Source organism: Dendrobates tinctorius, unplaced genomic scaffold (assembly GCF_039654945.1).
Source record: "Dendrobates tinctorius isolate UK_male_01 unplaced genomic scaffold, ASM3965494v1 ptg000022l, whole genome shotgun sequence".
NCBI classification, from domain to species: Eukaryota; Metazoa; Chordata; class Amphibia; order Anura; family Dendrobatidae; genus Dendrobates; species Dendrobates tinctorius.
Window position 1 is genome coordinate 80,456,485 of NW_027361690.1, and position 27,891 is coordinate 80,484,375.

At 42.6% G+C, this 27,891-nt stretch overlaps 1 protein-coding gene across 1 annotated transcript in view; it reads left to right on the top strand.

Moving 5' to 3' along the window:
- Positions 1–21,491, top strand: part of SYNM (synemin) — a 77,868-nt gene extending 56,377 nt beyond the window's left edge. Inside the window, exons 3-4 of the mRNA XM_073568777.1 lie at positions 9,421–9,539; positions 14,722–21,491. Of these exons, the coding sequence (XP_073424878.1) occupies positions 9,421–9,539; positions 14,722–18,944 (4,342 nt within the window). The 3' untranslated portion in view covers positions 18,945–21,491. The remainder of the gene's footprint in view (positions 1–9,420; positions 9,540–14,721) is intronic.
- The last annotated feature ends 6,400 nt before the right edge of the window (positions 21,492–27,891 follow it).

Genomic DNA, 27,891 nt, shown 5'->3' on the forward strand with positions numbered 1-27,891 from the left:
AACAGGAAGATACAGAAGTTGGACTCCTGCGCCGATGGGTGGCCACTGGTGAATTGCCCACGGGCTCACAGAGACAGGCTTTGACCCAAGATATGTTGCTAATGTTGCGCCAATGGGAAAAACTAATCGTCAAAAAGGGACTTTTATATCGAAAAGCCATGTCACAAACCACGTCAGCTGCGATATGGCAGGCGATCGTGCCGGGAGCCCATCTCAACCAACTGGCCCGGGAAGCCCATGAGAAGGGGGCTCATTTTGGGGCTCAAAAGACTTTACAATGGTTGCAGCAGATAGCATACCACCCACTCTTGCACGCTGCTGTAGAAGAAGTTTGGCGAACCTGCTGCTCATGCGAGCTCGCTAAACCCCCTGCGAAACGAGCCCCGGTGCAAACTATCGTAACATCAGCCCCTCTGGAGCTTCTTACGGTGGACTATCTGACCATAGGTCCTGCCTATCAGGGATATGAACATTGTCTCGTTATGGTGGACCATTTCACCAAGTTCGCCGTGGTCACCCCCACTCGAGACCAAACAGCGGAGTCGGCCACCTATGCGATTTGTAAGAACTTTATTCAAGTGTATGGCTGTCCACAACGAATACATTCTGACCAAGGAGTGTGCTTCCTAGGAAAAGTCATGGAAGAGCTACACCATCTTTACGGTATTGATAAATCGCGGACTACGCCGTACCACCCGCAGGGAAACAGAGCCTGTGAACAATTCAATCACATGCTAATCTAAATGCTACGCACCCTGTAGGGCGACCGCAAGGCCCGCTGGCCTGAATATGTCCCCGAGCTGGTGTGGATATATAACAATCGGGTGCATCGAGTGACTGGTTACACTCTCTACTCGTTGCTGTTCGGCCGGAAAGGCAAAGGAATTACGGAAGTGGAATTGAACCCGGAGGAGCCCCAACCCTGGACCGGGGTATCCTCGTGGGTCCGCAACCACCGGCACTGGCTGCAGACCCTCCACCGTATCGTCCGTACAAAGCTCCAGGATCTAGAACACCAAGGGGGAGCACAGCCCCCGCCCATTGACTTTCAGACTGGGGATCGGGTACTCTTACTTGATCAACGTCCCCAAAACAAGTTAGAACCACGGTGGGAGGTGAACCCGTACCGAGTGTGTTGCGCCGAATAAGCCCCGACGGGCCTGTATATGAAATACAATCTGAAGGAAGCAACGCACCCCTCACTCGGGTTGTGCACCGTAACATGTTACGACCTTGTATGTCTACCGATCCCCCACGGCTCGAACCGACCCTCCAGGTCCCTGACCCCCCGCCCACAGTCTGGGACCTGGATGACGAGGAGGACTTTCCCGCCGCAGCTGCGGGTCGCCCCAGTAGTGGCACGACAATAGACCCGGGAATTCCACCAGAACCAACTATGTGACCACCCTCCTCCACCCCAGAAGACTCCACTACACCCGAGCTTCGACGCTCCGAGCGGTTAACAGCTGACAAACCCCTGAATGTTACGAACAGGACCAGATCGCATGGCGACAAGGACTGTCGTCCCAAAAAACTAACCCGAGTCTATGAAAACCTTCGCCCGAGGACTGGCGAGCATACAGGGTGGGGGAGAGTGGGAGGAACGGCCCCCGTCGAGTGTCCGAGCCGGAACCAAGGGAGACGTCATCTGGGTTCCGGGGGACAGAGTTCGAGGACGGACCGTTGTGACAGACAGATGGGCTGGGGGAGGGACCAGTATAAAGGAGGCAGGGAATCCCCGGGACAATGAGTCAGCAGACCGGGACAGAGGCAGTAGGAGACCGTGGGAGCGACTGCAAGATAGAGCGACCTACCAGTGCCAGGGAAGACGCCGACTGAGGACTCCAGAGGGACGGCGCCAGGGGGATCATCCAAGATTTGCTGCCCCGCTCCAGCCCGCGGCCACTGCGGCCCCAGTTCGACCCGCGGCCGCTGCCGCCTCACCTCAGCTGCCCTGCTCTCACCAGTGGCCGCGGCAAGTACAGTGCCGCCAGCGGCCACCACTGCCCCGCTCCGGTCCGCAGCAGGGACCGAGCCTCTGCTGGCCGCGGACTCTGCGTCGCAGCCGTTAGCTGCGCAGGTGGTCTGTGATTCACCACCCTACATCGCTGCCGCTTGCCCCAGTCCGGGGACTGCGGCTCATCCGTCCAAGGACTCCGCCGTGGCCTGTGGGGCTCCAGTGTCATCAGCACGCCGGAGCGCGCGAAGACTTCGCCAACGCCTCAGCAACTGGGCCCAGCGACTACTACGCCGAAAGACCACCGTCCCGAATAGCGAAGGACGTCTGGACGGCTAAGTTGACTATATATTTACGGACCCGTAGTCAGCCATACCGCGGCCCTAGAGTGACCGGCTATTGCCGGAAGTAGTCGTGTTCAACCCGTTTGTGTTTGATTGATTTAGAGCCCCTGCGAGGGCAACCCGTGTTACCCCTTTTGGTGATCAAGCTGTGACTGATTAAAGTTTCCCTCTAGTCTTATAAACGTTATTATAGAAAGCACCAAATTGTCTCGCGACTTGTCACTGCATCCTGCGTACCTGCAATTACCACATTTGGAGGAAGAGAAATGCTACCCATGACCCAAAGAACACGGTCCCCACTGCCAAGCATGGAAGTGGAAGCATTATGTTTTGAGGGTGTTTCTCTGCTATGGGCACAGGACTACTTTACCACATCAATAGGAGAATGGATGAAGCCATGTACCGTAAAATCCTGAGTGACAACCTCCTTCCCTCCGCCAGGACATTAAAAATGGGTCGTGGCTGGGTCTTCTAGCAACACAATGACCCAAAACATACAGCCAAGGCAACACAGGAGTGGCTCAAAAAGAAGCACATTAAGGTCATGGAGTGGTCTAGCCAGTCTCCAGACCTAAATCCCATAGAAAACTTATGGAGGGAGTTGAAGCTCAGAGTTGCCAAGCAGCAGCCTCAAAATCTTAATGATTTAGAGATGATCTGCAAAGAAGAGTGGACCAAAATTCCTCCTGACGTGCGCAAACCTCATCGTCAACTACAAGAAACGTCTGACTGCTGTGCTTGCCAACAAGGGTTTTTCCACCCAGTATTAAGTCTTGTTTGCCAGAGGGATCAAATATTTATTTCTCACTGCAAAATTCAAATTATTTTATATAATTTATACAATGTGATTTTCTGAATTTTATTTTTAATATTCTATCTCTAAAGCTGTGTGCCCATGTTGCGGTTTTTATGCGTTTCCGCCGCGTTTTTGCCACTTAAAAAACGCTACTAAATAATAATAATTTTATTTCTATAGCGCCAACATATTCCGCAGCACTTTACATTATAGAGGGGACTTCTACAGACAATAGACATTACAGCATAGCATAGCAATAAACACATAGATCAAAACAGATACCAAGAGGAATGAGGGCCCTGCTCACAAGCTTGCAATCTATAAGGAAAAAGGGGAGACACGAAAGGTGGATGGTAACAATTGCTTTTATTGTTTTTATTGTTTAGACCATCCCTAGTGTAAGAATCGGGTGTTCCTGTTGCTGCAAGAAACAGTTAACAGTCTAAATATGTAACAGTACAGACACAGAGGGCTATTAAATGCAAAAAGCATGTGAGAACATGATTCGGGGAACCTGGATATGGTAAAAAAATTTTGAAATGAGCCTCACAGGGATATTTAGGTTGTGCGTTAAGGCGATAGGCCATTCTGAACAATTGCGTTTTTAAGGCACGTTTAAAACTGTGGGGATTGGGGATTAATCGTATTAGCCTGGGTAGTGCATTCCAAAGAATCGGCGTGGCACGTGAAAAGTCTTGGAGACGAGAGTGGGAGGTTCTGATTAATGAGGATGTTAACCTCAGGTCATTAGCAGAATGGAGGGCACAGGTAGGGTGGTAGGCTGAGACTAGGTAGGAGATGTAGGGTGGTGCTGAGTCATGGAGTGCTTTGTGGGTAAGGGTAATAGTTTATACTGAATTCTGGAGTGGATGGGTAGCCAGTGTAAGGACTTGCACAAGGTAGAGGCATCAGTATAGCGATTGGTGAGGAATATGATCCTGGCTGCAGCATTCAGGACGAATTGGAGAGGGGAGAGTTTGGTAAGAGGGAGACCAATTAGTAGAGAGTTACAATACTCCAGACGAGAATGAATAAGAGAAACAGTAAGAGTTTTTGCAGAGTCGAAAGTAAGAAAGGGTCGAATTCTAGAAATGTTTTTGAGGTGCAGATAAATTCGCAGCATGTGCACTGCGTTTTTTTAAAGTCATTGATTTGCATTGTACTGTACAATGCTTGCGGATCTGCAGCGGATCTGCAGAGGCAAATCCGCTGCCGATCCACAGCAAAATCCGCACTGTGTGCACACACCCTTAAGGGTTTGCGTGAGCTGACTTATTTGGTTCTTTTTCTGTCCACAATATTATATTGTTCTGGATAAACACTGTGTTCCTGTTCATATTGGTGTCCAGCAGTGTTGAATTAATTTTTAATTTTTGATGGAATAATAAAATTGATTTTATGGACTATACTCTGTGGTGGTGGTTTATATACTTCCTCTTGTTGTGCTGTGGTTATAATGATAAAAATGACTTTTTTATCTGCTGCTGATCCAACAGTTATCTGAATGTTGAGCTATGTATAACCCTGCCCAGACCACTGATTGGCAGTTTTCTGTGTACAGTGTACATAGGCAGAAAACTGCCAATCTGTGGTGGAGACGGGCTATACGGAACTTATGAATATGTTTGACTGTTGACTACATGGCAGCAGGTTTACCAATCCTTTAATGATAATCTTCTGCTGATAAAACAGAGATTTTACCAAAACTACACTTAGGCTACTTTCACACATCAGGTTTTCGGCGTCAGGCGCGATCCGGCGTCGTGCCGGAATGCCGGATCCGGCAAATGTTTTGTAAAACCTGATGTGCCGGATCCGGTTTTCTGCCGGATCCGTCTTGTTCTTGACAGACAAAACCGGATCCGTCTCATCCGGTTCATCCGTTCTTCTATCCGTTTTTCGACGGATTACGCCGGATCTGGTTTTTAAAATTGACCCTTGTGGCCTTCCGAACGGGATTGGCTACTGGAAAACTATATATATAGCATGTTCCTACAGCCCTTCTTTGACAGGTTGTAGAGGAGAAAGTGCAGGTTGGAGAGAAGAGCAAGTTACTGGCGAAGATGGATGTTGTCATTGGAAATATTACCACTAGAAGTTCTGTGACGGTTTCAGTAATGAGGGACAATTTTGCACTATACTTTATGTCACCTCAAGGCAGAGTACACTGGCAGGATGACAGAGTGTGAAAGATTTGTGCCCTAACCAAACTTGTGTACCTTCTGGACCAACAGTATATACCTTTGCCAACCAAAGTTGGCTATCTTGTCATGGTCTTACTATTATTAGCTTTAGGCCACAGGTGTGTACCTGGTTGTGTTTTATGCAAAGTATTTCACCTTTTAACAAAAGTTGTGTACATTGTTAGGAAATCACCAACAATAAACACAACTTTTCAGGTGAAATACTTTGCTTCAAACACAACTGTGGCAAAAAGCTAAAATTTACCCACAGTTATATACCTGGTTTTGAATACCTTTTTACCTTTTAAATACCCTGTATTTAACCTTTTTTTTAAACATATTTCGCCGCAGAAAGAAATGACAGACAACCAGTGTAAACAATAATTTAACTTTTATTTAAAATATTTTTTTTTGTGTAAACTGTTTTTAAAGTTAAAAAAACTTTTTTAATAAAGGTTTGAAACCAACCAAATGGGCATTTTTATTACAAAAAAAACATTATAACTCGGTGTAGTGTGGGGTGGAAATACTGCTGGAGGGGCTGCGGGACACTTCGACAATGGGAGTGTGGAGAGAGGACTGGGATCATGGTGGGGAAGGAACAGTTAGAGGTGATGGTGTGGAAAAAGCTACAGAATGGGTGGACATGTGGGAGGCAGAAGAGGTGGTGGGCGGTGGAGTGGAGGGTTGGGCAGGGACTGTAGGAGCAGATGATGTTGATGGAAAGTTGTATGGGGAAGGAGTTTGGTACGGGGCAGGTTGCTGGCAGTGGGGAGATGTCTGGTACTGGGGAGGTTGCTGGTACTGGGAAGGTTGCTGGTACTGGTGAGGTTGCTGGTATGTAATAGGAGGGGGAGGATGGAAAGTGGCTGGAGGGGGTGCAGATGTAATAGGAGGGGGAGGATGGAAAGTGGCTGGAGGGGGTGCAGATGTAATAGGAGGGGGAGGATGGAAAGTGGCTGGAGGGGGTGCAGGTGGAGGAACTACAGTGGTGGGAGGTGGAGGTTGGGAGGTAACCTGCTGTAGAGCACCGTGGCACGAATGCATTACATGCATCTGCTGGGTAGGAGATAGTGTTGCCATGCGCTCCACAACAGACCTGAAAAAGGTGTGGTTTGGCGAAGATCTTGCTTCTGAATGCATGGTTTGCAGAAGTGTCTTCACCTCCAGAATGCTGGAGTTGATCTGCTGAAAGCCTGCGGAGATTTGCTCTGACAAGACTTTTAGACAGTTCTGGAAAGATGCATTCAGATGCAAGAACTCTGGCGCATAACTCTTTTCCTGACCCCTCTGCCGCTGCCGCCCAGTACCCGCAGGTGTACTAGAGGTGGCAGGGGCAGAAGGGTGGGGTAAAGGGAAAGCGATCTCCTCACCAGCAGCTTCATGTAATGTAGGCGGCCACGATGCTCCTGTGCTGGTGGATGGGACAGATGGGTCGAATGTGTGGGAGGGCTGGGAAGGTGCAGATGTACCGGGGCGGTCGAAGTGTCCCTCGGTGCCGGTCTCCTCAGGGATCGCCTCAGAAGGGTCCAATCGTGCAGGCTCCCGAGTGCTGCTCACCGTGCTGTGGAATAAAGAGAAAAAAAAAAAAATTAAAATACTGACATGGTATGGCCCTGTCTGAAAAAAAAAAGTTAAATCTAACATTTTTTTTCACATGTGGTGTGTAATATTTACCTTCTAGTGACCATTGTTTCCCGGAGGAACGACAGGGCTTGTGCGTACTTGTACTTGCTCCTGCGTCCTCCAGATCCACTCGGGGCCCGCATCTCTTTATTGAACTCCTTCTTGAAACGATCCCTCACAGACCGCCACTGATTCACAATTCTGTTCCCTGAAACGAGAAAGGAGTGGTCAGTATACAACATCAGTGTTTCACAAACTCCAGTCCTCATGGTCCCCAGGGGTCATGTTTTCAGGATTTCCATAGTAAATAGAAATCCTGAACACATGATCCGTGGGGACCACGAGGACTGGAGTTCGGGAAACACTGGTTTACATCAAGCAACCGGTACTGTATATACTTACGCTCTTTAATCTGGGCCCGAACATCGAGGTCCTCCCAGCGGCCCACAAGGAGCGAACAGATTTCCTCCCAGAGTCGTCGGGTAACGATAAGGTCAGCGTGGCGGCGGTCAGCCATATTCCAGAGCGGCTCCCTTTCTCTGACGAGATCGATGAGGTGGTCCACATCGAGTCCTCCATCCTCACCGTCAGAGTCGGGAGCACGCTGTGAAGGCTGTTAAAGAAAAAGACAAAAATAACATAATTAGCCTCCACAAAAGAAATGAAATAAAAAGTGCAAAAAAACAAAGCAAAAATATTTATACTTACACGCTGGTGACCGCCGCGTTGCTGTCGCCGACGACCCTGGGAGGCACTGCGAGGACCTCTTGGCCGAGCACCAGATTGGGAAGACTAGAGAAGAAAACAAAAAATGTTATGTCTTTGGATGTAGGCATTTGTTTGCTGTGTGTGGTCTGCAGAACATTGTTTTCTATGTGTTGTGTGTAGTGTGATGTTGTGTTTCTGCGTTTGATGCAAAAAACTTACCAATTGTGAGCCCACTCCAAGTGTCTGTCCACCCCTTCCTTCTTCTTCTGGGAGCTCCTCTTCATCTTGTGAATCCTGTTTTGAAATAAAAGGCAATGAATAGACATATATCACAGAGATGATGGATTTTGGAAATAAAAACTTACCGTCAAACGCTGACGATGCGAGGGAGGGCTCCCAGAAGATGATGTGCTGTCTTCCTGGTGGCCACACTCCATGCCTGTGGGTGGTGTTCCAGCTGCTGCCATTGCTGCTGCTGCTGCTGCTGCATCTATTGGGCGGCTGTTGAATAAAGAGAAACAAAGGGCCAATGAATATCTTGATATTCAATAGCCCTAGTTTGGAGGAATGGGGGATTTGATAATTACCGTCTCTCATCTGCTGCTGGCCTCCCCTCCTCAGCATGTTCCATTTGCTGCTCCATTTGGGATGGTGGTGGTGCTGATGGTGCTGCAGTGGTCTCCTGCCTTCTCCTGCTGCGCTTGGTTGCTTTCTTGGGTGGCATGTTGGGTGTGGCTGTGGGTCCCACTGTCATGCTTTTATATATGTCTTGTGGGCAGAGCTACTGAGCATGCTCAGACCAAAAAAAACGGATCCGGCCACCGGATCCGGCTTTCGCCGGATCAGGCGCATTGCGGCGCTCATAGGCTTTCATTGTGTGAAAAAGCCGGACGCGCCGGATCCGGCGTGTCCGGCTTTTTCGCCGGAGACAAAAAACGTTACAGTAGCCATTTTTTCCAGACGCCGGATCGCGACACATTGCCGGATCCGGCGAAAACCGGATGAAACGCATGGCCATCCGGCGCTATCCGGCGCAAATGCAAGTCAATGGGGGGGAAACCGGATCCGGCATTGCATTTCGCCGGATCCTGTTTCTGTCAAAAGCGCAGGATCGCTCCTGACGGCGAAATCCTGATGTGTGAAAGAGGCCTAAGCAGCCCCATAAGTAGTATTGTCAGTCATCTGCAGAGTCACTGGAAGAAGCTGACAGGGGGCAGTTTCGTCTCCAGGTATGGTCATGGGACACCTCTTCGAACTAACTGTCCATGGTTTGCATAGCATTAATCAGGTGCCAGATTCCCTTTTCAACAGATTGTTCAAGAAAGATAATTTATGTAGCGTCCAAGTGTAGGATGAGGTGTGATAACCATCAGGGGATTAGATGCAGCCAAAGTACACAATACATTATGGGCATAATTTGAAGCTACTGGCCTTAATACAAGACCTGTAACCTGGCCACCAACCTTTCTGAGTGAGCCATCTTAGGTATCAAGACCCACGTGCAACCGCTATCTCTGCACTTCCTACATCTAAGCGGTGTGAAGCCAACATCTCCTACAGTATATACAGATTACAGTATGCTGCATTGGTCAGATTACATTGTGTACTCAGCTATCAGCTTGAAGGCAGTTTGGGTGGCTTTAATTCTCCTTCCAAAAACTTTTCTTTTAAGATCACTCATTGGATGATATCTGCTGCATGTAAACATAGCATTTCACCATATTTAGTTTACATATTACACAGCTTTGATTTTCACGGTTTTACCCTATTTTTTCTCATTAATCATGTGGTCTTTAATTCTCACAGAGCACTATTGGAGGCCGAAAACAAAAAGGGTGGAGTGATCTGGACAGAACATTCAGTTCGGGAAAGGCCTGCAGGTGGAGTGATCTGGACAGAACATTCATTTCGGGAAAGGCCTGCAGGTAAGATAAAGTTGTCACTAATTTCTGTTTTAAAGAGAACCTCTTATCTGAATCAGAGCCTGGCTTCATGATTGCAACCAGGTACAGTTTTCTCTGGAGCACTGGTGTCCAGAGACGAGACTATTCCAGCTCCAACCCCACGTAGTGTTTTTGGAACACTTTAAGAGTGTTCTTCAGATCATTTTACCAATCCTCAATTCCCATACTTTAACCAAGTATTGTATATTTTCAATAATTGTATATCATTGAAATGCATTTTATAGTATACTGTATTTTGGAATACATTGTACTAATATGTGTATGTATATACCGTATACACAGGTGCATCTCACAAAATTAGAATATCATCAAAAAGATAATTTATTTCAGTTCTTCAATACAAAACGTGAAACTCCTATATTATATAGGGTCATTACAGACAGAATGATCTATTTCAAGTGTTTATTTCTGTTAATGTTGATGATTATGGCCTACAGCCAATGAAAACCCAAAAGTCATTATCTCAGTAAATTAGAATACTTTATAACATCAGCTTGAAAAAATGATTTTAAAATCCGAAATGTTGGCCTACTGAAATGTATGATCAGTAAATGCACTCAATACTTGGTCGGGGCTCTTTTTGCATCAGTTACTATCCAGGTTGCTTTGACAGCAGCCTTTAGCTCGTCTGCATTGTTGGGTCTGTTGTCTCTCATCTTCCTCTTGACAATACCCCATAAATTCTCTATGGGGTTAAGGTCAGGCGAGATTGCTAGCCAATCAAGCACAGTGATACTGATGTTTTTACACCAGGTATTGGTACTTTTGGCAGTGTGGACAGGTGCCAAGTCCTGCTGGAGAATGAAATTTCCATCTCCAAAAAGCTTGTCGGCAGAGGGAAGCATGAAGTGCTCTAAAATTTCCTGGTAGATCGCTGCGCTGACTTTGGTCTTCATAAAACATAGTGGACCTACACCAGCAGATGACATGGCTCCCCAAACCATCACTGATTGTGGAGACTTCACACTAGACCTTTGAAATCAAGGTCCCAAAGTCTGGAGGAAGAGTGGGAGGGGAAAAGATGAAGATGAGAGACACCAGACCCAGCAATGCAGACGAGCTGAAGGCTGCTATCAAAGCAACCTGGGCTTCCATAACACCTCAGCAGTGCCACACACTGATCTCCTCCATGCCAAAACGCATTGATGCAGTAATTGATGCAAAAGGAGCCCTGACCAAGTATTGAGTGCATTTACTGAATATACATTTCAGTAGATCAACATTTCAGATTTTAAAATCGTTTTTCCAAGCTGGTGTTATAAAGTATTCTAATTAACTGAGATAATGACTTTTGGGTTTTCATTGGCTGTAAGCCATAATCATCAACATTAACAGAAATAAACACTTGAAAACATAATTCTCCCTCTGTACAAATCACTCGTCAGACCACACTTCGAGTATTGCGTGCAATTTTGGACGCCGGTGCTCAAGAAAGACATTACTGAACTTGAAAGGGTTCAAAGGCGGGCTACTGAAATGATAAATGGAGTTGGTTCACTACAACACCCAGAAAGGTTATCAAAATTAGGTCTATTTACTCTAGAAAAGAGAAGACTTAGGGGAGACCTAATATATACAGTGGGGAAAAAAGTATTTAGTCAGTCAGCAATAGTGCAAGTTCCACCACTTAAAAAGATGAGAGGCGTCTGTAATTTACATCATAGGTAGACCTCAACTATGGGAGACAAACTGAGAAAAAAAAATCCAGAAAATCACATTGTCTGTTTTGTTTTCATTTTATTTGCATATTATGGTGGAAAATAAGTATTTGGTCAGAAACAAGCAATCAAGATTTCTGGCTCTCACAGACCTGTAACTTCTTCTTTAAGAGTCTCCTCTTTCCTCCACTCATTACCTGTAGTAATGGCACCTGTTTAAACTTGTTATCAGTATAAAAAGACACCTGTGCACACCCTCAAACAGTCTGACTCCAAACTCCACTATGGTGAAGACCAAAGAGCTGTCAAAAGGACACCAGAAACAAAATTGTAGCCCTGCACCAGGCTGGGAAGACTGAATCTGCAATAGCCAACCAGCTTGGAGTGAAGAAATCAACTGTGGGAGCAATAATTAGAAAATGGAAGACATACAAGACCACTGATAATCTCCCTCGATCTGGTGCTCCACGCAAAATCCCACCCTGTGGGGTCAGAATGATCACAAGAACGGTGAGCAAAAATCCCAGAACCACGCGGGGGGACCTAGTGAATGAACTGCAGAGAGCTGGGACCAATGTAACAAGGCCTACCATAAGTAACACACTACGCCACCATGGACTCAGATCCTGCAGTGCCAGATGTGTCCCACTGCTTAAGCCTGTACATGTCCGGGCCCGTCTGAAGTTTGCTAGAGAGCATTTGGATGATCCAGAGGAGTTTTGGGAGAATGTCCTATGGTCTGATGAAACCAAACTGGAACTGTTTGGTAGAAACACAACTTGTCGTGTTTGGAGGAAAAAGTATACTGAGTTGCATCCATCAAACACCATACCTACTGTAAAGCATGGTGGTGGAAACATCATGCTTTGGGGCTGTTTCTCTGCAAAGGGGCCAGGACGACTGATCCGGGTACATGAAAGAATGAATGGGGCCATGTATCGTGAGATTTTGAGTGCAAACCTCCTTCCATCAGCAAGGGCATTGAAGATGAAACGTGGCTGGGTCTTTCAACATGATAATGATCCAAAGCACACCGCCAGGGCAACGAAGGAGTGGCTTCGTAAGAAGCATTTCAAGGTCCTGGAGTGGCCTAGCCAGTCTCCAGATCTCAACCCTATAGAAAACCTTTGGAGGGAGTTGAAAGTCCGTGTTGCCAAGCGAAAAGCCAAAAACATCACTGCTCTAGAGGAGATCTGCATGGAGGAATGGGCCAACATACCAACAGTGTGTGGCAAACTTGTGAAGACTTACAGAAAACGTTTGACCTCTGTCATTGCCAACAAAGGATATATCACAAAGTATTGAGATGAAATTTTGTTTCTGACCAAATACTTATTTTCCACCATAATATGCAAATAAAATGAAAACAAAACAGACAATGTGATTTTCTGGATTTTTTTTTCTCAGTTTGTCTCCCATAGTTGAGGTCTACCTATGATGTAAATTACAGACGCCTCTCATCTTTTTAAGTGGTGGAACTTGCACTATTGCTGACTGACTAAATACTTTTTTTCCCCACTGTATATACAAGTATATCAGAGGGCAATACAGAGATCTCTCCAATGAACTGTTTGTACCAAGGACTGTGACAAAAACAAGGGGGCATTCTCTTAGTTTGGAGGAAAGACAATTTCTGCACCAGCATAGAAGAGGGTTCTTCATGGTAAGAGCAGTGAGGCTCTGGAATTCTCTTCCTGAGGAAGTGGTGATGGCCAACTCACTGAATGAATTTAAGAAAGGAATGGATGCTTTTCTTGTGAGTAACAGTATAGAAGGTTACGAATAACAGAATATTATAGGTAGATGGTTGACCCAGCTTAGGGGAAGGAATTTTTTTCCCTATAGAGAAAATTGGCTTCTACTCTGGGTTTTTTGCCTTCCCCAGGATCAACAATGCAGAACAGCTGCACTAAAAATACAGTAGGCTGAACTAGATGGACATAAGGTCTTCCGTCAGCCTTCAAAACTATGTTACTATGTAAATAGATCACTCTGTTTGAAATGACTCTGTATAATATATGAGTCTCACTTTTTGCCTTGAAGAACTGAAATAAATTAACTTTTTAATGATATTCTATTTTAGTGAGAAACACTTGTTCTTTGCAGGCCAGTCAAGTCAGTCCACACTAAATTTAGCAAATTATTTTTTATTCTTCATTCTTTATTCATGGAAGTTGTGAAATGCTAACATAGAAAACCACATAATTATGTAGAATGTCGTTGTATCATGTAGCATCTTGAGTTACTTTAATTGATGTTAGACCATTAAAATACCATAGATCCAAGCATTTATTTCTCTTTTGCCAAACTGGCAGATGGAAATGAGAGTTGTATCACCAAATCCTAATCCAAAGAACACGTTTTATATAATCTAGAGTCCAATTTGATTAATTAAATTATTAAAAAGGTGATATATAACATGAATTTGGTGAAAACCATTCAGCTCTCCAGTATTACTATGGATATTTTATACCTGTATACATGGTTTTACCAAAACGTATCATGAACATTGCTAAATTCATTGCTAAACTCTCTATTTATAAGCAGTGCCCACATACTTTTGGTGTTCTATACCGTATTTTTCGGATTATAAAATGCTCCGGATTATAAGATGCACCCTAAATTTTGAGGAGAAAAATAGGAAAAAAAATTTTTTTTAATAAAATGGTGGCATTTCTTATAATCCATGCGTCCTAATGCTTACCGTGTGTGGTGACTGCATTGAAGCGGGGTCCCAGGGTCACTGCTGGAGGAGGCAAGTGTGGAGCTTTGCTGCAGGTTGCAGGCTGGGATATAAGGGGGTGTTTCGATGTGCGGCGTGCCGCTGCGGGTGTCCGATGCTGCTGCTGAGCTGTGTCCGGTGCTGCTGCTGCGCTGTGTCCAGTGCTTCTGCTGCACTGTGTCGTATCTGGAGCTGCTGCTACTGCGCTGTGTCCGGTACTGCTGCACTGTGTCCGGTGGTGCTGCGGGAGACTCTGCCAACATTTTGTGAAAGGCCAGAGCCCCCACAGTTCTGTGATTTCCTGTGCGGTGGACTCATGGAAAATGGCCGCTGAGGGGCAGCGCATGCGCAGATGGAAATCTCGGCACCAAGATCTCGGGAGATACGATCTCAGCATTTCACAAAATATCAGCCGAGCCCCCCGCAGCACCGCCTGACACAGCGCAGTAGCAGGAGCACTGGACACAGTGCAGCAGCAGCACCGGACACCGGCAGCGGCACGCTGATAAGGTATATCCGCATTATAAGACACACCCCCATTTTCCCCCCAAATTTGGGGGAAAAAAGTGCATCTTATAATCCGAAAAACACGGTACATCATGCATAAGCATAATGTGACTATTTCCTGTTGTCTCTATTTCCGAGTACAGAATGACCCCAAATAAATAAAAAATATAATTTTAAGAAAATGCCCAAAGGGCCATGTTTCTCTAAAATATATTCTCATGGTATACATAACATGTATGTGATATGTTTTATTTAGGATTTGTAACATCATCCTTTGAGGAATCAACAAAATACTCTCAAAGAGCAACTGAATACCCAATTAGAAGACACAAAGAGGAGAAAAGAAGAAATATAGACACCACAAACATAGACAGATTCGTAACTCGCACTGTACCACAAAAACAAATTAGATCAAAATATTCAAACCTGGGTAATACAAGCAGTTCTTATGTATCTCATGCATATGAAAATGCAACTCACGACAAAAGTGGAAGATGGGAGATAGGTTTTCCTTCAAGATATGACATGTCAAACAAGGCTGCATTCCCACAAACTTTGCATCAGCCAGTGCACCTTACAAACCAGCCAGTAATCACACCATTTTTATTAACCCAGTCAACACTTACAAGTGAAACAAAGAAAGAGGAGAAAGTTAAAGATCTTAAACCAGTTGCTCGTCCAAGAACTCATTCCAAAGAGGCCAAAAAAGTAGATGCACATGTTGGGACAGAAGGTAGAAAACAGGATTCTGTCTCCCAAAGGACTTTAGAATCAAAAGTAATTGAAGAACATAAAGTAACTTCAAAGCCTATAGAACAAATACAACAAACCTTGGAATGTAATCTCGAGTATAGCAAAAAAACAAATACAATCAGTGAAGCAGCAAGTGAGGCAGAACCACTGAGAAAAGAAATGATTCAAGAGGGTAAACAACAAGAGCTTCCCATCAAAAAAGAAAGGAAAAAAAGAGAACAGGCTAAAAAAAGAAAGGATTTAGAAAACGTTGAAATAGGTGATGTGAATGTTGTAGGAGGATCAAATTTTGACATCCATGAGAACACTCGTGTGATAAAAACAGTTGTACTTGGGGAAAAAGAATCCGCAGAGTCAGATCATCCAGTTATATTAGAAATACCAATACAACTGGGAGCAAGAAGAACAGAAATCAGTACACAGGAAAAATATATGGGGGAAAATGCACAAGGAAATGCTAGCCATAAAGATGTGGATGATAGAAACACTTTTATTGGAAAACAAGATAGACTTTCTTCCATTGAGAAGAAACAGGAGGACATTGGACTTAGAACAACAATATTTGGAAAAAGTATGCAAGGAGAGCAGGTTGTCCTGAATATCCCAATACACTGTGAAGAAAGAAAAAGAGAAGATAGATCAGAAATAGAGAATGTGGAACATAGCAGGCTTCCAGGAAACTCTAATCAAACTAATGTGATCGAAGACACTACTTTTCTAAAAAATGAAGAGGTAATTAAAGCACAAGAAATTTACGAAGGGGCAGAAAATTTATCAGAGCATAGTGGGAAGAAAGCTATAGTCACAGATATTCTAAGACAATTAGGGCAACCCACTGCTTTGGATGACTCTAATGTAACCTATATGGAAAAGGAAGAGCAATGTGGTGATGGGTTTGTAAAAACTCAAATTTTTGTGCAGTCTAAAACAACAGAAGAAATGGATTTGTTTGATGAGCCTGACTTAACAGATTTATGGAATACAACAACTGTTCAGTCACCAACAAAATCTATGCCAGGATCAATTGGTAGCTTGCCTGGGGAAATAGAAAGCAGAACAACAAAGAAAACAATCTTAAAGGATGTGTCTGGAGCACAAGCAGAAGAATGGATAGGAAATGTAATTCATTCTGGATTAAAAACAGGGACAGGAAAGTCAATTAATGTTGAGATAGTTGAAGAATCATTTGGAACAATCGAATATGACAAGGGAGAATTTCCTACCCCATTTCATGTAGAAGAGGCAGAGGATAACTACAATATGAAAGAATCAGTCACTTCTGAACAACATACTCCAATATCAACTGAAAGTCTGCAAGATGAAACTGCCCTCAGAGAAGATCCATCTCAAGTTGAAGAAATAACAGAGGGTGAGCATGTTGATGAGGAAACAGATTACTTTGTTTATGTTCCCGATGATAATCCATGTCTAGAAGAAATGGAAGAAGAGGAAACTTTAAGAGGTCAGATTCACACTGAAGAAGAGTCTCATCTTAAGTATTCTTGGCAAGATGAGTTCTTACAAGGATCACAAGGTCGCAAAAGTTTGAGCGAGCTTCTCAAAAATGCCATGGCTACTGAGCAAAGCTCAGCAAGTAAAGATACTTCTGATGGAGAGGAAAAAAGACTGATCAATGAAGACAAAGAACAGTCACATTTTGAAAGCATTATAATTGAGAAAAAGATTGAAGTGCCGCAAGAAATGAAGACATCAATAATCAAATTTTTATCAAAAGATGTTAAAGATCCACAGGAAAAATTGAAAGGAACTTTGGATTGTCTACAAGGAAAACTTCCACAAGACCTTGTTGATGAACTGTCAGCACTGGCTGGAGAAGATCTAACTCAGAGCAGCAGTTTGGCAGTGGATATTAAAAAAGTTGGACAAACTGAAGAAAGTGGTATGGTTACAATTGTAGCAGAAATTAATGTATCACAAACAGTAGATGCCGATGATTTAGATATGTTAGAGCTAGCTAAGGAGAGTGAAGTGACAACCATACATGCATCAAATCTAAAATCATCTGATGATTTACCATCATTCTTTCATAAACAAAATGAAAATCTTACATTTTCAAAAGAATCCGATAAGGATGAAGAATTACGTCACTCCATGGGAGCAAATAGTGGTGAGGAGCATTATACTGAAGAGATCAGTGTCAAAGGGCCAGCCACCACAACAATCCGTTTTAGTCCTACAAGAGAACTATCCATAGGGCAAATCTCCCCTGATGCAAGTAAATTCATAAAACACATCGAACTTGGCAATTATGAGCAAATCTCATATGAGGACACAAGATCTGAACTAGGCTCAGCTGGTGAATTGTCTCCAACAGAAATAAACCGGTCTGAGCATCACATCAAAATTGGACCACGGGAAATACTCTCAAAGAAGCAGATAATTTTTGAGGGTCCTGTTTCAGAAACACTTAAACTGGAAAACGTAAACAATACAGAAGACAGCTCAGACCAGAATAGATCTATTAGACATATTAAAATTAGTCCAGCAGAAAGTTTCCAAGCAGAACAGATTATATTTCATGGACCTATTTTCAAAACAGTGGGCATTGGACAAAATGTCACAGGAGGCTTAACAAGTAGAGATGACTCTGCCGAGAGTGTAAGCCATGCTTACGAAACATTGCTTATTGAGGAAAACCAGAGTGATGATAAAGAGAAAATAATTCAGGTTGATGACTATGTGGCTGGTGCAAGTAAATCTGTCTCACATTTTAAAATTAACTCTGGTGAAATGAGCAAGGAAATTGTATTAGAAAAATCTATTCCAAGACCTAATGTTGATGACTATGTGGCTGGTGCAAGTAAATCTGTCTCACATTTTAAAATTAACTCTGGTGAAATGAGCAAGGAAATTGTATTAGAAAAATCTATTCCAAGACCTAATGAGCTTAGTATCACTTTAGATGCCAACGATGACAGTACTCCTATTGAATATAACTTTGCAACTCAGAAAGTCCATGTAGCAAAGCAAACTAAGCACCAAGGTTATGTTTCTGATGCACAGTCAGATTTTCAGTCAAATGATCGGTCCAGCATCAACACATCTGTCCACCATATTAAATTGAGTCCAAGCAGAGAGCAAATTGTTTTTGAAGGCCGCCTCTCTCCAAATTTTCAAATTAGAGAAGATGGTTCCCATTCGAAAGGTAAAAGCATACCTATTAGACATATACAGCTGGGTTCTCCTGATAGTCATATATCAGAATATATGACTTTTGAAGTACCAACTAAGGAATCCCATGAATTATCAGAGTATATTGTCTCATCTCCATCTGGAGACTCCACTGAGAGTGAGAGGTCAATCAAACACATTAAACTGGGTCCAACAGAGAAGTCATTCACATTTCAAATGGATATAACTAAAATTGCCACAAAGCACACAGGACAAGATGGAGCCCAAGAAACCAGTATGGTGATTACTGAAGGACAGCAATACAGTGAATTAAAGGATGACTCAGATGTGGCAGAAAGTGGATATAGTGAGGAAGAAATTGCTGGCGTCTCTCAGCTCCCTTATAGTATCCCATCCCACCAGGTTATTGGTGATACCTCAGAGGTTGACAGAACTGTGCAGCTACAAAGAATAGTCCACCAAGGTCACATGGTGTCTGATGATAAGAAAGTGGCTGTTGTTTATCTTGATGATGAGGAAGAAGATGAAGAGGAGGAGGAGACAGACCAGGATTATTTACAACGTTCATTTTAAAATGAATTTATGGAAAGATAATGAATGCTAAGAACTCTAAACATAACATATATGACATACTATGTGCATAGCAAACCCAATGACAAGAGTATTTTAGAGCCCATTTACACATTCAGACAGTCTTAAGGCATTGACGGCAGTCATTTTTCTAATGGGTTACTCAATCTATAGCTTGATCAGTCACAAGATTGCTACTGTTTTAAGTCATTTTAGTATTCTAATTAATCAGAATGTGGAGGAAAAAACTATAAATTTATAAAATAACATGAAATCAGAAGGATCTGCGTGTGGAATCAATAAATTATTCTCAAAATTAAATAGGTTTTCCTAAGAAGTTAAATGAGGCCTCGTGCATGGTAATAGGAACACATTTAAGAAATAGCTGGGAACTGAACTGGCACAAAATAGCAAAATATGAATATTCACTCAGAAATGACGTGACAATTTCTTTATGCCAGGACAGTAAATCCGTTTGCACCTCATAGTTGAACTACATAACTTAAAGTAAGTACATAAGTACATTTGTTATTCTGTAACATACAGTATGTCCTAATTGGATCCTCATTGACTTCAACTGACAGGCAATACTCTATATATAGGTCAGACAGCAGTAAATGTATGGCAGCTGTAAGGTCGCACAGATCATGCAGATAGCATGTCTGTAAAATTTAAGGTCAGATGTCATTGAGACTGTTCATCATGATGGATAGGAATAGAAGAAAGCAGCAGGGCTGAGATCAATTTGTAGGTTTCAAAATAAGGGCAGACTTGGATTCAAATCTTTGGCTTAGAGGGCAGCATTGAAAATAATGTAGGCTTTCTTACTGTGCCCACTAAGGGAGTTTCCCCCCAAAAGGAAGATATTAGGTAGGGACAATAGTATCCATTATCATAAAGGACTTGTCAAGTTTCCTTTACATTTCAAAAATGCCTACATTTCCTGTAAATACCTGCATTCCCTGCAAAATAACAATGCAAAAGCATTTTTCCTCTGACATAGTACAATCAATGCTGAAAGTGTCCAATTCTAGATGAACATATTTACTTGACTAAAGAAAAAATACTTGTCAATTTATTCAGAAGTTTCCAGAAGGAATAAGGTTAAGTTCACATATTGCGTATTTAATGTTGATTCATTTGCAGCAAAATTTGCTGTTGTTACATGCAGATTTAGCTACAGATTCTGTTGCGGATTTGCATCAGATGTCTCCCATTCCTTTACAAAGGGTGAAGTCTGCACAGATTCCACACAAAGTATTGACATGCTGCAGATTTGAAAATGAGCACTACAGGTCAATTTCCACATAGCAATGTGTAGGTGTGATTTGTCGAAATATCATTGACCTAACCTGAAATATGGGCCTGTGCACACAATACAGATTTGTCGTGTTGTTTTTCATCGCAGCTTTGTCACAAAACCTGAAGGGTTTCCTGATGCCAGTAAAGTGAACAAACTTGAAGTTTCATGTATTTGTGACTTGCAGATTTGGTGCAGAGAAAAATTGGTGCAGGAATTTCTGCACCAAATACCTAACGTGTGCACATATCCTTAGCGTTTTAGCCAATTTAACCCATACTGAGTGGGAAAAAATCTCCAACAAAAAGGCATATAAAAACCGCATAAAAAACTCCTACTTTACACTGCATTTTTCATGCCAAGAGATGCAGAAATGGTGCAAACATTTCTGTACCAAATACTTAACTTTTGCACATACCTATGCTGCCGATTTTCTGCACACAAATCTGCATGGAAAACACCCCAAATATACAACATGTGAACTTAGTCTTACATGAGACAGCACAGTACAGAATTCTAAGAAAACATGCTCCAAAATGACTATTTTATAGGTTAGGCTGGAGTCACACTAGCGTAGAATACGGACGAGTGCAAGGCGATAAAAAAATTGCATTTTACTCGTCCCAGTGTTAATCTATGGGGCAGCTCACACCAACCGTTTTTTTCTCGCACGTTTTATACGTGCGAGAGAAATCGCAGCATGCTGCGATTGTTTGCGTATCTCAGCCGAGACTCGCCAATGCAAGTCTATGGGTGCGAGAAACAAACGGATTACACACGGGCCATGCGCGTAACTTGCGAGAAATACGCACCGGTGTCCTTTAGAAAAGTCGCAATTCAGGGCATTATACTGTAAAATCACACTGACAGGTTAAAATAGAATAGATAGAATACATGTATGCACAAAGTATAGGCATATATATGTCATTGACACACATATACAGTATACATATTTATATGTCATAGAGCTATAGATAGCAGAATAGGTGAAAATTCAATTGTCGGCATCTGTAAAATCATTACAGATTACGACAGGATATGAGACATGATTTACATACAGTAAACCATTGCATATCCGTTAGATTTATATATGTCTCTCACTAATAATGTTAGTAGTGTGTGTGTAAAATTTTGGAGCTGTAGGTGTTAAATTAAAGGATTAACTTGTTATTGTAAGGTGGCATTAAGGTGACATTAAGCCTGGTTAAAGGGGTTGTCCGGGCTTTTCACATAATCTCAGTACATATCTGGGCTGCAGAATTATGACAATAAGTAATTTACGTTCTGTCACTAGTTTTCTAGATAATCTGAACAGAACGTCCAGGGGGGGGTGATACGGCATTGAAATGAGAACTAGTCGTAACCTCCTACTCTACTCCAAACATGCCGTCTATAGCAACAACCCGACCCTCCATAGCTACAGGCACTCCCCGTCCACATGAAGCAGCCCTCATCACACAGTAAGGGAATTCTTCCCCTCCAGCAGCCTCAGTGCAGAGAGCAGAGAGGTGCTCCTCCCCCAGACACACGCTGAACAGTGATCTATGGAAAGTGAAAGTAGTGAGGAGGGAAAATCGTCCTGTATTCTGGGCCACTCCATGATTACAATACATAACTCATCAGTAATTCCTTCCCTCACTGTCCCAGGCTGCTGGCAGCAGTGAGAACAGACTGTGTGATGGCCAGTGTTGGGGGTCTGCAGCTTCTAATCTGCACAGGGGATGGCAGTCACTGATGTAATCTGTTCTGTGACAAAGCCTCTGCTGTGTGAATGAGACAGCTCTGTGTCACTGATGTCTTCACACAGCAGCAGATTTGGTGCAGTGTCAGCAAGCTCCAGTGACCAGCACCACCCACTGCCCACTCATTGGCTGGCAGTAAACTGCACCAGCACTCATCTTTATCATCATTCCAGCATTGGAAAGAACACAGCAGTGATCTTGTATTTGTGAAAGCAGCACAATACATACATACATACACCCCTCAACACTTCACACTGTTACAGCTGCTGATTGGACAGCTGCTCCCATCAGTATTTGTGTCATTAGAGACACAGTGCTCACACATACACTGCACCAAATCTGCTGCTGTGTGAAGACATCAGTGACACAGAGCTGTCTCATTCACACAGCAGAGGCTTTGTCACACAACAGATTACATCAGTGACTGCCATCCCCTGTGCAGATTAGAAGCTGCAGACCCCCATCACTGGCCATCACACAGTCTGTTCTCACTGCTGCCAGCAGCCTGGGACAGTGAGGGAAGGAATTACTGATAATGAGTTATGTATTGTAATCATGGAGTGGCCCAGAATACACAGAATACAGGACGATTTTCCCTCCTCACTAGCTTCACTTTCCATAGATCACTGTTCAGTGTGTGTCTGGGGGAGGAGCAGCTCTCTGCTCTCTGCACTGAGGCTGCTGGAGGGGAAGAATTTGTTACTGTGTGATGAGGGCTGCTTCATGTGGACGGGGAGGGCCTGTAGCCATGGAGGGTGGGGTTCTTGCTACAGAGGGCATGTTTGGAGTAGAGTAAGAGATTACGACTAGTTCTCATTTCAATGCCATAACACCCCCCCCTTGGACGTTCTGTTCAGAATATCTAGAAAACCGTGCAAACTAGTGACAGAAAGTAAATTACTTATTGTCATAATTCTGCAGCCCAGATATGTACTGAGATTATGTGAAAAGCCCGGACAACCCCTTTAATAATGGAGAGGTTTCAATAAGACACCTATCCATTATTAATCCACTAGTCTCAATGGTTTAAAAAAACACGCACATTATGAAAAAAGACTTTTAATGAAATAAGCACACATTTTTTCCCATCTTTATTTAACTCTTAATCCAATCGAAACCCTTATTCTCCTGTAAAAAATCCAAAATAAAAAACAACAATATCCCATACCTATCTGCCGTACAGTCATGTCCCATACTGCAATTCATCTCAAGGGGTTAAATAGTTTACAACTACCACCACTGTGTAGTGGATTAAAAGCTGCCTGTGCAGCCTCCCCGCCTGACCGGACATGAACTCATTAGTGTGGGAAAGTTTCTGAACATTTTCCCACGCTGTCAGCTCAAAGCGGGTCAGGTGGGGAGTCTGCGCAGCCTCAGTTACTACTGCTGATGTCACGTAGGCAGCACAGCCGCCGGCACTGGGACCAGAGCGTGCGGCTACATGTATTTCTATGCAGCCGCACGCTCTGGTCCCGGTGGCGGCAGCAGTGCCGGGTGTTCGTGAGAGAGACTCATACGAGTCTCTCGCAAGTGATTATGAGCCCTTAAAGCAAGTATTTACTAAAATAGGTGCTTCTTTTTTTCTAGGGCATTTAGTAGTATCACGTTATTCCTGGTTTGAATAAGCCTTTAATTGGGATTCTTTTTCTCCAGTGTCAGTGAACATTTACCATGCATCTGTCGTATTTATGAGTAATGTGAAATGAATGATGAAAAAAGACAAGTGGCAGACACTGTCACCGGTGTGTAAAAGAACAGAATGTTATGTATCCTACAATGTGCTATCAAATAATGCACTAACAACTTAGGGAGAAATCACATCTCCAGTTATTATTAGTCTATATGAAATGCGTATATGCAATTTAATTTTTTAACAAATACTAACATAAGTTCTTGATAACTTGAGTCATATATTAAAGCTCTATCATTTAAAATTGGCGAAAGACAAATGCTGAGTAGGCAGTTCTACTTCTTAGGACACATTGATTCAGTGTGGAGAACTGATGGTACCCAAGGTTATAGGATATTTTGTGGGGGTCTAAGATGATGTCTTTCATTCTTATAAATATTTTCACAGATAATATGATATATTTAATATATGGTCTTGCTGATTCCAAAACTATATGCTTAATTATGCAATTACACAGGACTGATCAGGCTATAGCACCTTCGAGTGGATACCATTTATTTTTCTTTTTGCTGTCAACAATCCAATGCTTTACAGAACCAAAACGTGCTGGCATCTGATGATGAAGACGCTTAACTAATAAGTATATAATAAAAAATACTTAATTTTTACTTTTCTCTTAAGCATTGTCTTGAAGTGGAGCTTTGCCTTTGGTCTAAGTCCTCTGGGCCTTGCGCCTATTTTACGTCTCTTGTTTCAGATGGGTGAGCTTTGCATATTTCACAATGTTTGAAAAAGCTTGTTCTTATTTTTTTAATGCTCAAAGTAATGCATAAAACACCTAACCCCAAAGCCCACTTTTGCTTGCTGGAAGATGTAATTACCATTCCTAACCTAGACTACCAACATGTCTCTATGGGTATGTGCACATGGAGTTTTCTGAAAAGGCTAAAAAATTGCTAAAAAAAAAAAAAAGTTATGCAGACTTTTCCAATTCATTTCTACCGCAAAACCACTTTGCTGTTCATATGTGTAATATTCAGTCTGTCTTTTAAGCAATTTTCTTCAGTTTCAGACTTTGATAAGAAGGAGAAAATAAAGTGCATTTGAATTTTTAAAATAAAATCTCCTAATGGAACTTGCTCCAAACTAGACCTTGTCCAATCAAATGGAGGAAAAAAGCTCTGGAAAAATATACGGTATTAGGAAAATCTACAGGAAACAAAATTCCCCTGAAAGAAAGAACGTGTCCTGACGTGGCTTCCACTCGAAAAATTGTCATTTTTACTTCTTCTAAAAACCCCATGTGTACATAGCCTTAGGATACATTCAGACTGAGAAATTCTACTCTAATAAGTTCTGAAATCCTCCAACTTTCCAATCAAATCTTGTGTTTTTATTGGTGAGTTTCTGTTCCAAAAACTCTTGAAAAAACTCAGTGTGAACATAAGTCTTTTTCACACTTCTCACCACATGTAAGGGAAAGTGAAATCTTTCATCTATGTTTTTAAAATGACCTGTGACTTGCCCTAAAGATGTCATATTTTTTTACCTTGTATAATTGCCGCCACCTCTTCCCTGTGCATAAACCTAATTCTTTAGCCAACTGGTCGTGAGAAGACGTAGAGAAGAGTTGAGGACTGCGCCATCTTGGCTAAAAAGACCACATTTACATACAGAGAGGAACCAAAAATGTACGTGAGATTCCTGTCAAAAGCATCACTTACACCTGTTAAAACAAAAATATGGCAAGTGTCAGCTCCTCTTTAAACCCCTCTGCACAATTCAGAACCTCATGCATGGAGCCGTACACAAGCGCTGTATGCGCCTATTGTGCACTGCTATACAGTCTCATTTGCCTCAGTATGTTTGGAGATACTGCCCCCTAGAAACAATTTAGAGAAGAGCACCTCCGTATATATGGAGAAAGACACAATTTCACATTAGAGGTATAAGGCCTCTTTTATTAAAACTGTTTTAGAGTAATGCTGGCTTTGTTGCTAACAAGCAACCAATAGTGGAGCAGTTTCATTTTCCCAGAGCAGTTAATGAACTGAAAGCTGAGTTGTGATTGGTTGCTGTGGGCAGTTTTACTCTCAGATAGTTTTGATGTGGCCCATTGTATTGAATATTTTTGTTATATATATGTTATATATTGGTAAAAAAAAATTATTTTTGTAATGTGAATGGATGTGCAGCACACAACGTTATTATCTACATATCATACATAACCAATAGAATATATTCACCAAATGTCTATGTGATGCTTACATATAGCAGATGCTGCCATTTTATGTGCTTATCTAATGTAAAGTCTGGCATGTGCTGGGTATGTATATCCCATCTGTTGGGATTTTTTTTTACTTAAAGGGTTTGTCTGGCCTTGGGATACAAGTCTGCAAACTGCAAAGTTGTGAGTCCTCACATCACGTGCACTTAGCTCTGTCAGGATTCTGCGGTGCCAGTGCCAGGAGTGGGTAATCATATGACCGCAAGTATGCGATTTGCATTCTTCTGGTCACATCTCAACTAGACACTACACTTACATTGAGGGAGACATCCCATCTCTAGTTGGTAGTCACTTCATGTATGCAAACCGCACACTTGCGGCCGCACGGCCGCCAGTTTTGGAGCCAGAGAATCCTCACAGCGTGCAGGGTGCGCAATGTGAGGATTCACAAGTCTGCAGTCACATAGAGTGGCTGCAGATTGCAGCCTAATACCGGAATACCCCTTTAAATGCATGTAATTGGGGCTAAAATTAATTATTGTAATTGGGTTTCATTAATAATTTTGCACTGTTTACTTTTTACAGCCTCTTGGTTGTACTGTATTGCAGTACAACCAAGTTAACAGGGAATCCGTGAGTAAGTCCGATATGATGGGGAGACCGGAGAGTTTGTAAATCTTTTATACCTCATTTTTTTTAACTCCTCAGCTGATTTATGACGGTAGACCACATCAAACTGGTATGTGCAGCCTGTAAAAGCCAACTGGTGCAAATGTATTAATAAAACCCAATTGCAAAACTGATTTTTAGAACCAAATACATGCATTTAAGTAAAAAAAAAGTCCACAAAGGTGGGCAACCCTTTTAAGCAATGTGTACATCTACAAATAATCACATGGGCAGTGAATCGGTGGCTTATATAGTGATGAATACTAATCAAGCTTTATGGGGTTCTCTGGATTCAAGAAGTGAGGTTTATATTCCTCAGAACTAGAAGTGCTGACACCCAGATTGTTTGCAGCAAGTCTATAGCATCTGCTGTATGATAATAATAATACAGTCCCATAGATTGTCTCCATTATCATCAGAAACCTAATTTTTCCCAGCTTGTACTTTATATTCCAAAGTGTCAGCACCTTTAGGGTTAAATAATATAAATTTCATGTCTTGAACAAGGAGGATGCCTGTAAAGAATGGCTTCTTTTGCTGTGTCACTTGCTATTTGACAGGTTTGGATTGTATCTGGTATTTTCATATGTGAATTAATTACTTTTGTTTGCACTTTTATTGTTCTGTTTGACTATTAAAGATGTTAAAATCATTTTTTTTGTCTTTTCCTTAAATTTGAAGTCTGCCATTTACAGTATATTATACAGTAATAAAGTTATTGGTCCTACAAAGCTGTGCAGTATCGTGAACTCCTGGAATCTGAGTGATACATATAGCAGAGGGGACAAGAAATAACTAAGTCTCCTGTTGCTGCGGGTTCAAATCTTCTCACCCGTAATTTTATTAAAAAGGAGTGGTCTAGGCTAGTGAAGTGTTTTTTCACTTTCTTAGTGGTCTAGGGTAAGTAATGTCATTGTTATATTCAGGCTGCTCCTGAAGGTCCAACCAACAAGGAGCTATTAAAATAAAACAGGCCACAAAAGTTACCTCCAGTTTGTCACTATATCTGGCCATGATCAAATCCCACCATCCCAGGACATGAGGACATTGTACTTGCTTCTTCCAACCTACCCCTGGAGAAGACATAAACGGGTAATGCTATGGATTTCCTTCTTGACTGGTAGTGCTATTGTTACTGGAGGAAAGAGTGATATGACCCGTCTAAGTTTTCCTCAAGACCAGCATCAGGCAAACCTGGATAAATGGAAAAGAACCCACAGGGCTTGGGTTGGGGGTTCATGTCAACATGTGAAATATGGTTTTCATTGGTCAAGTTGAAGGTGAGCCACATGACAATAACCCAACAATTTACAGCAAGATTTAAGTAGTACAAAATTTCTTCTTGTTCAGTGTCCAGAAAAGAAATCTAATTGCCAGATTAT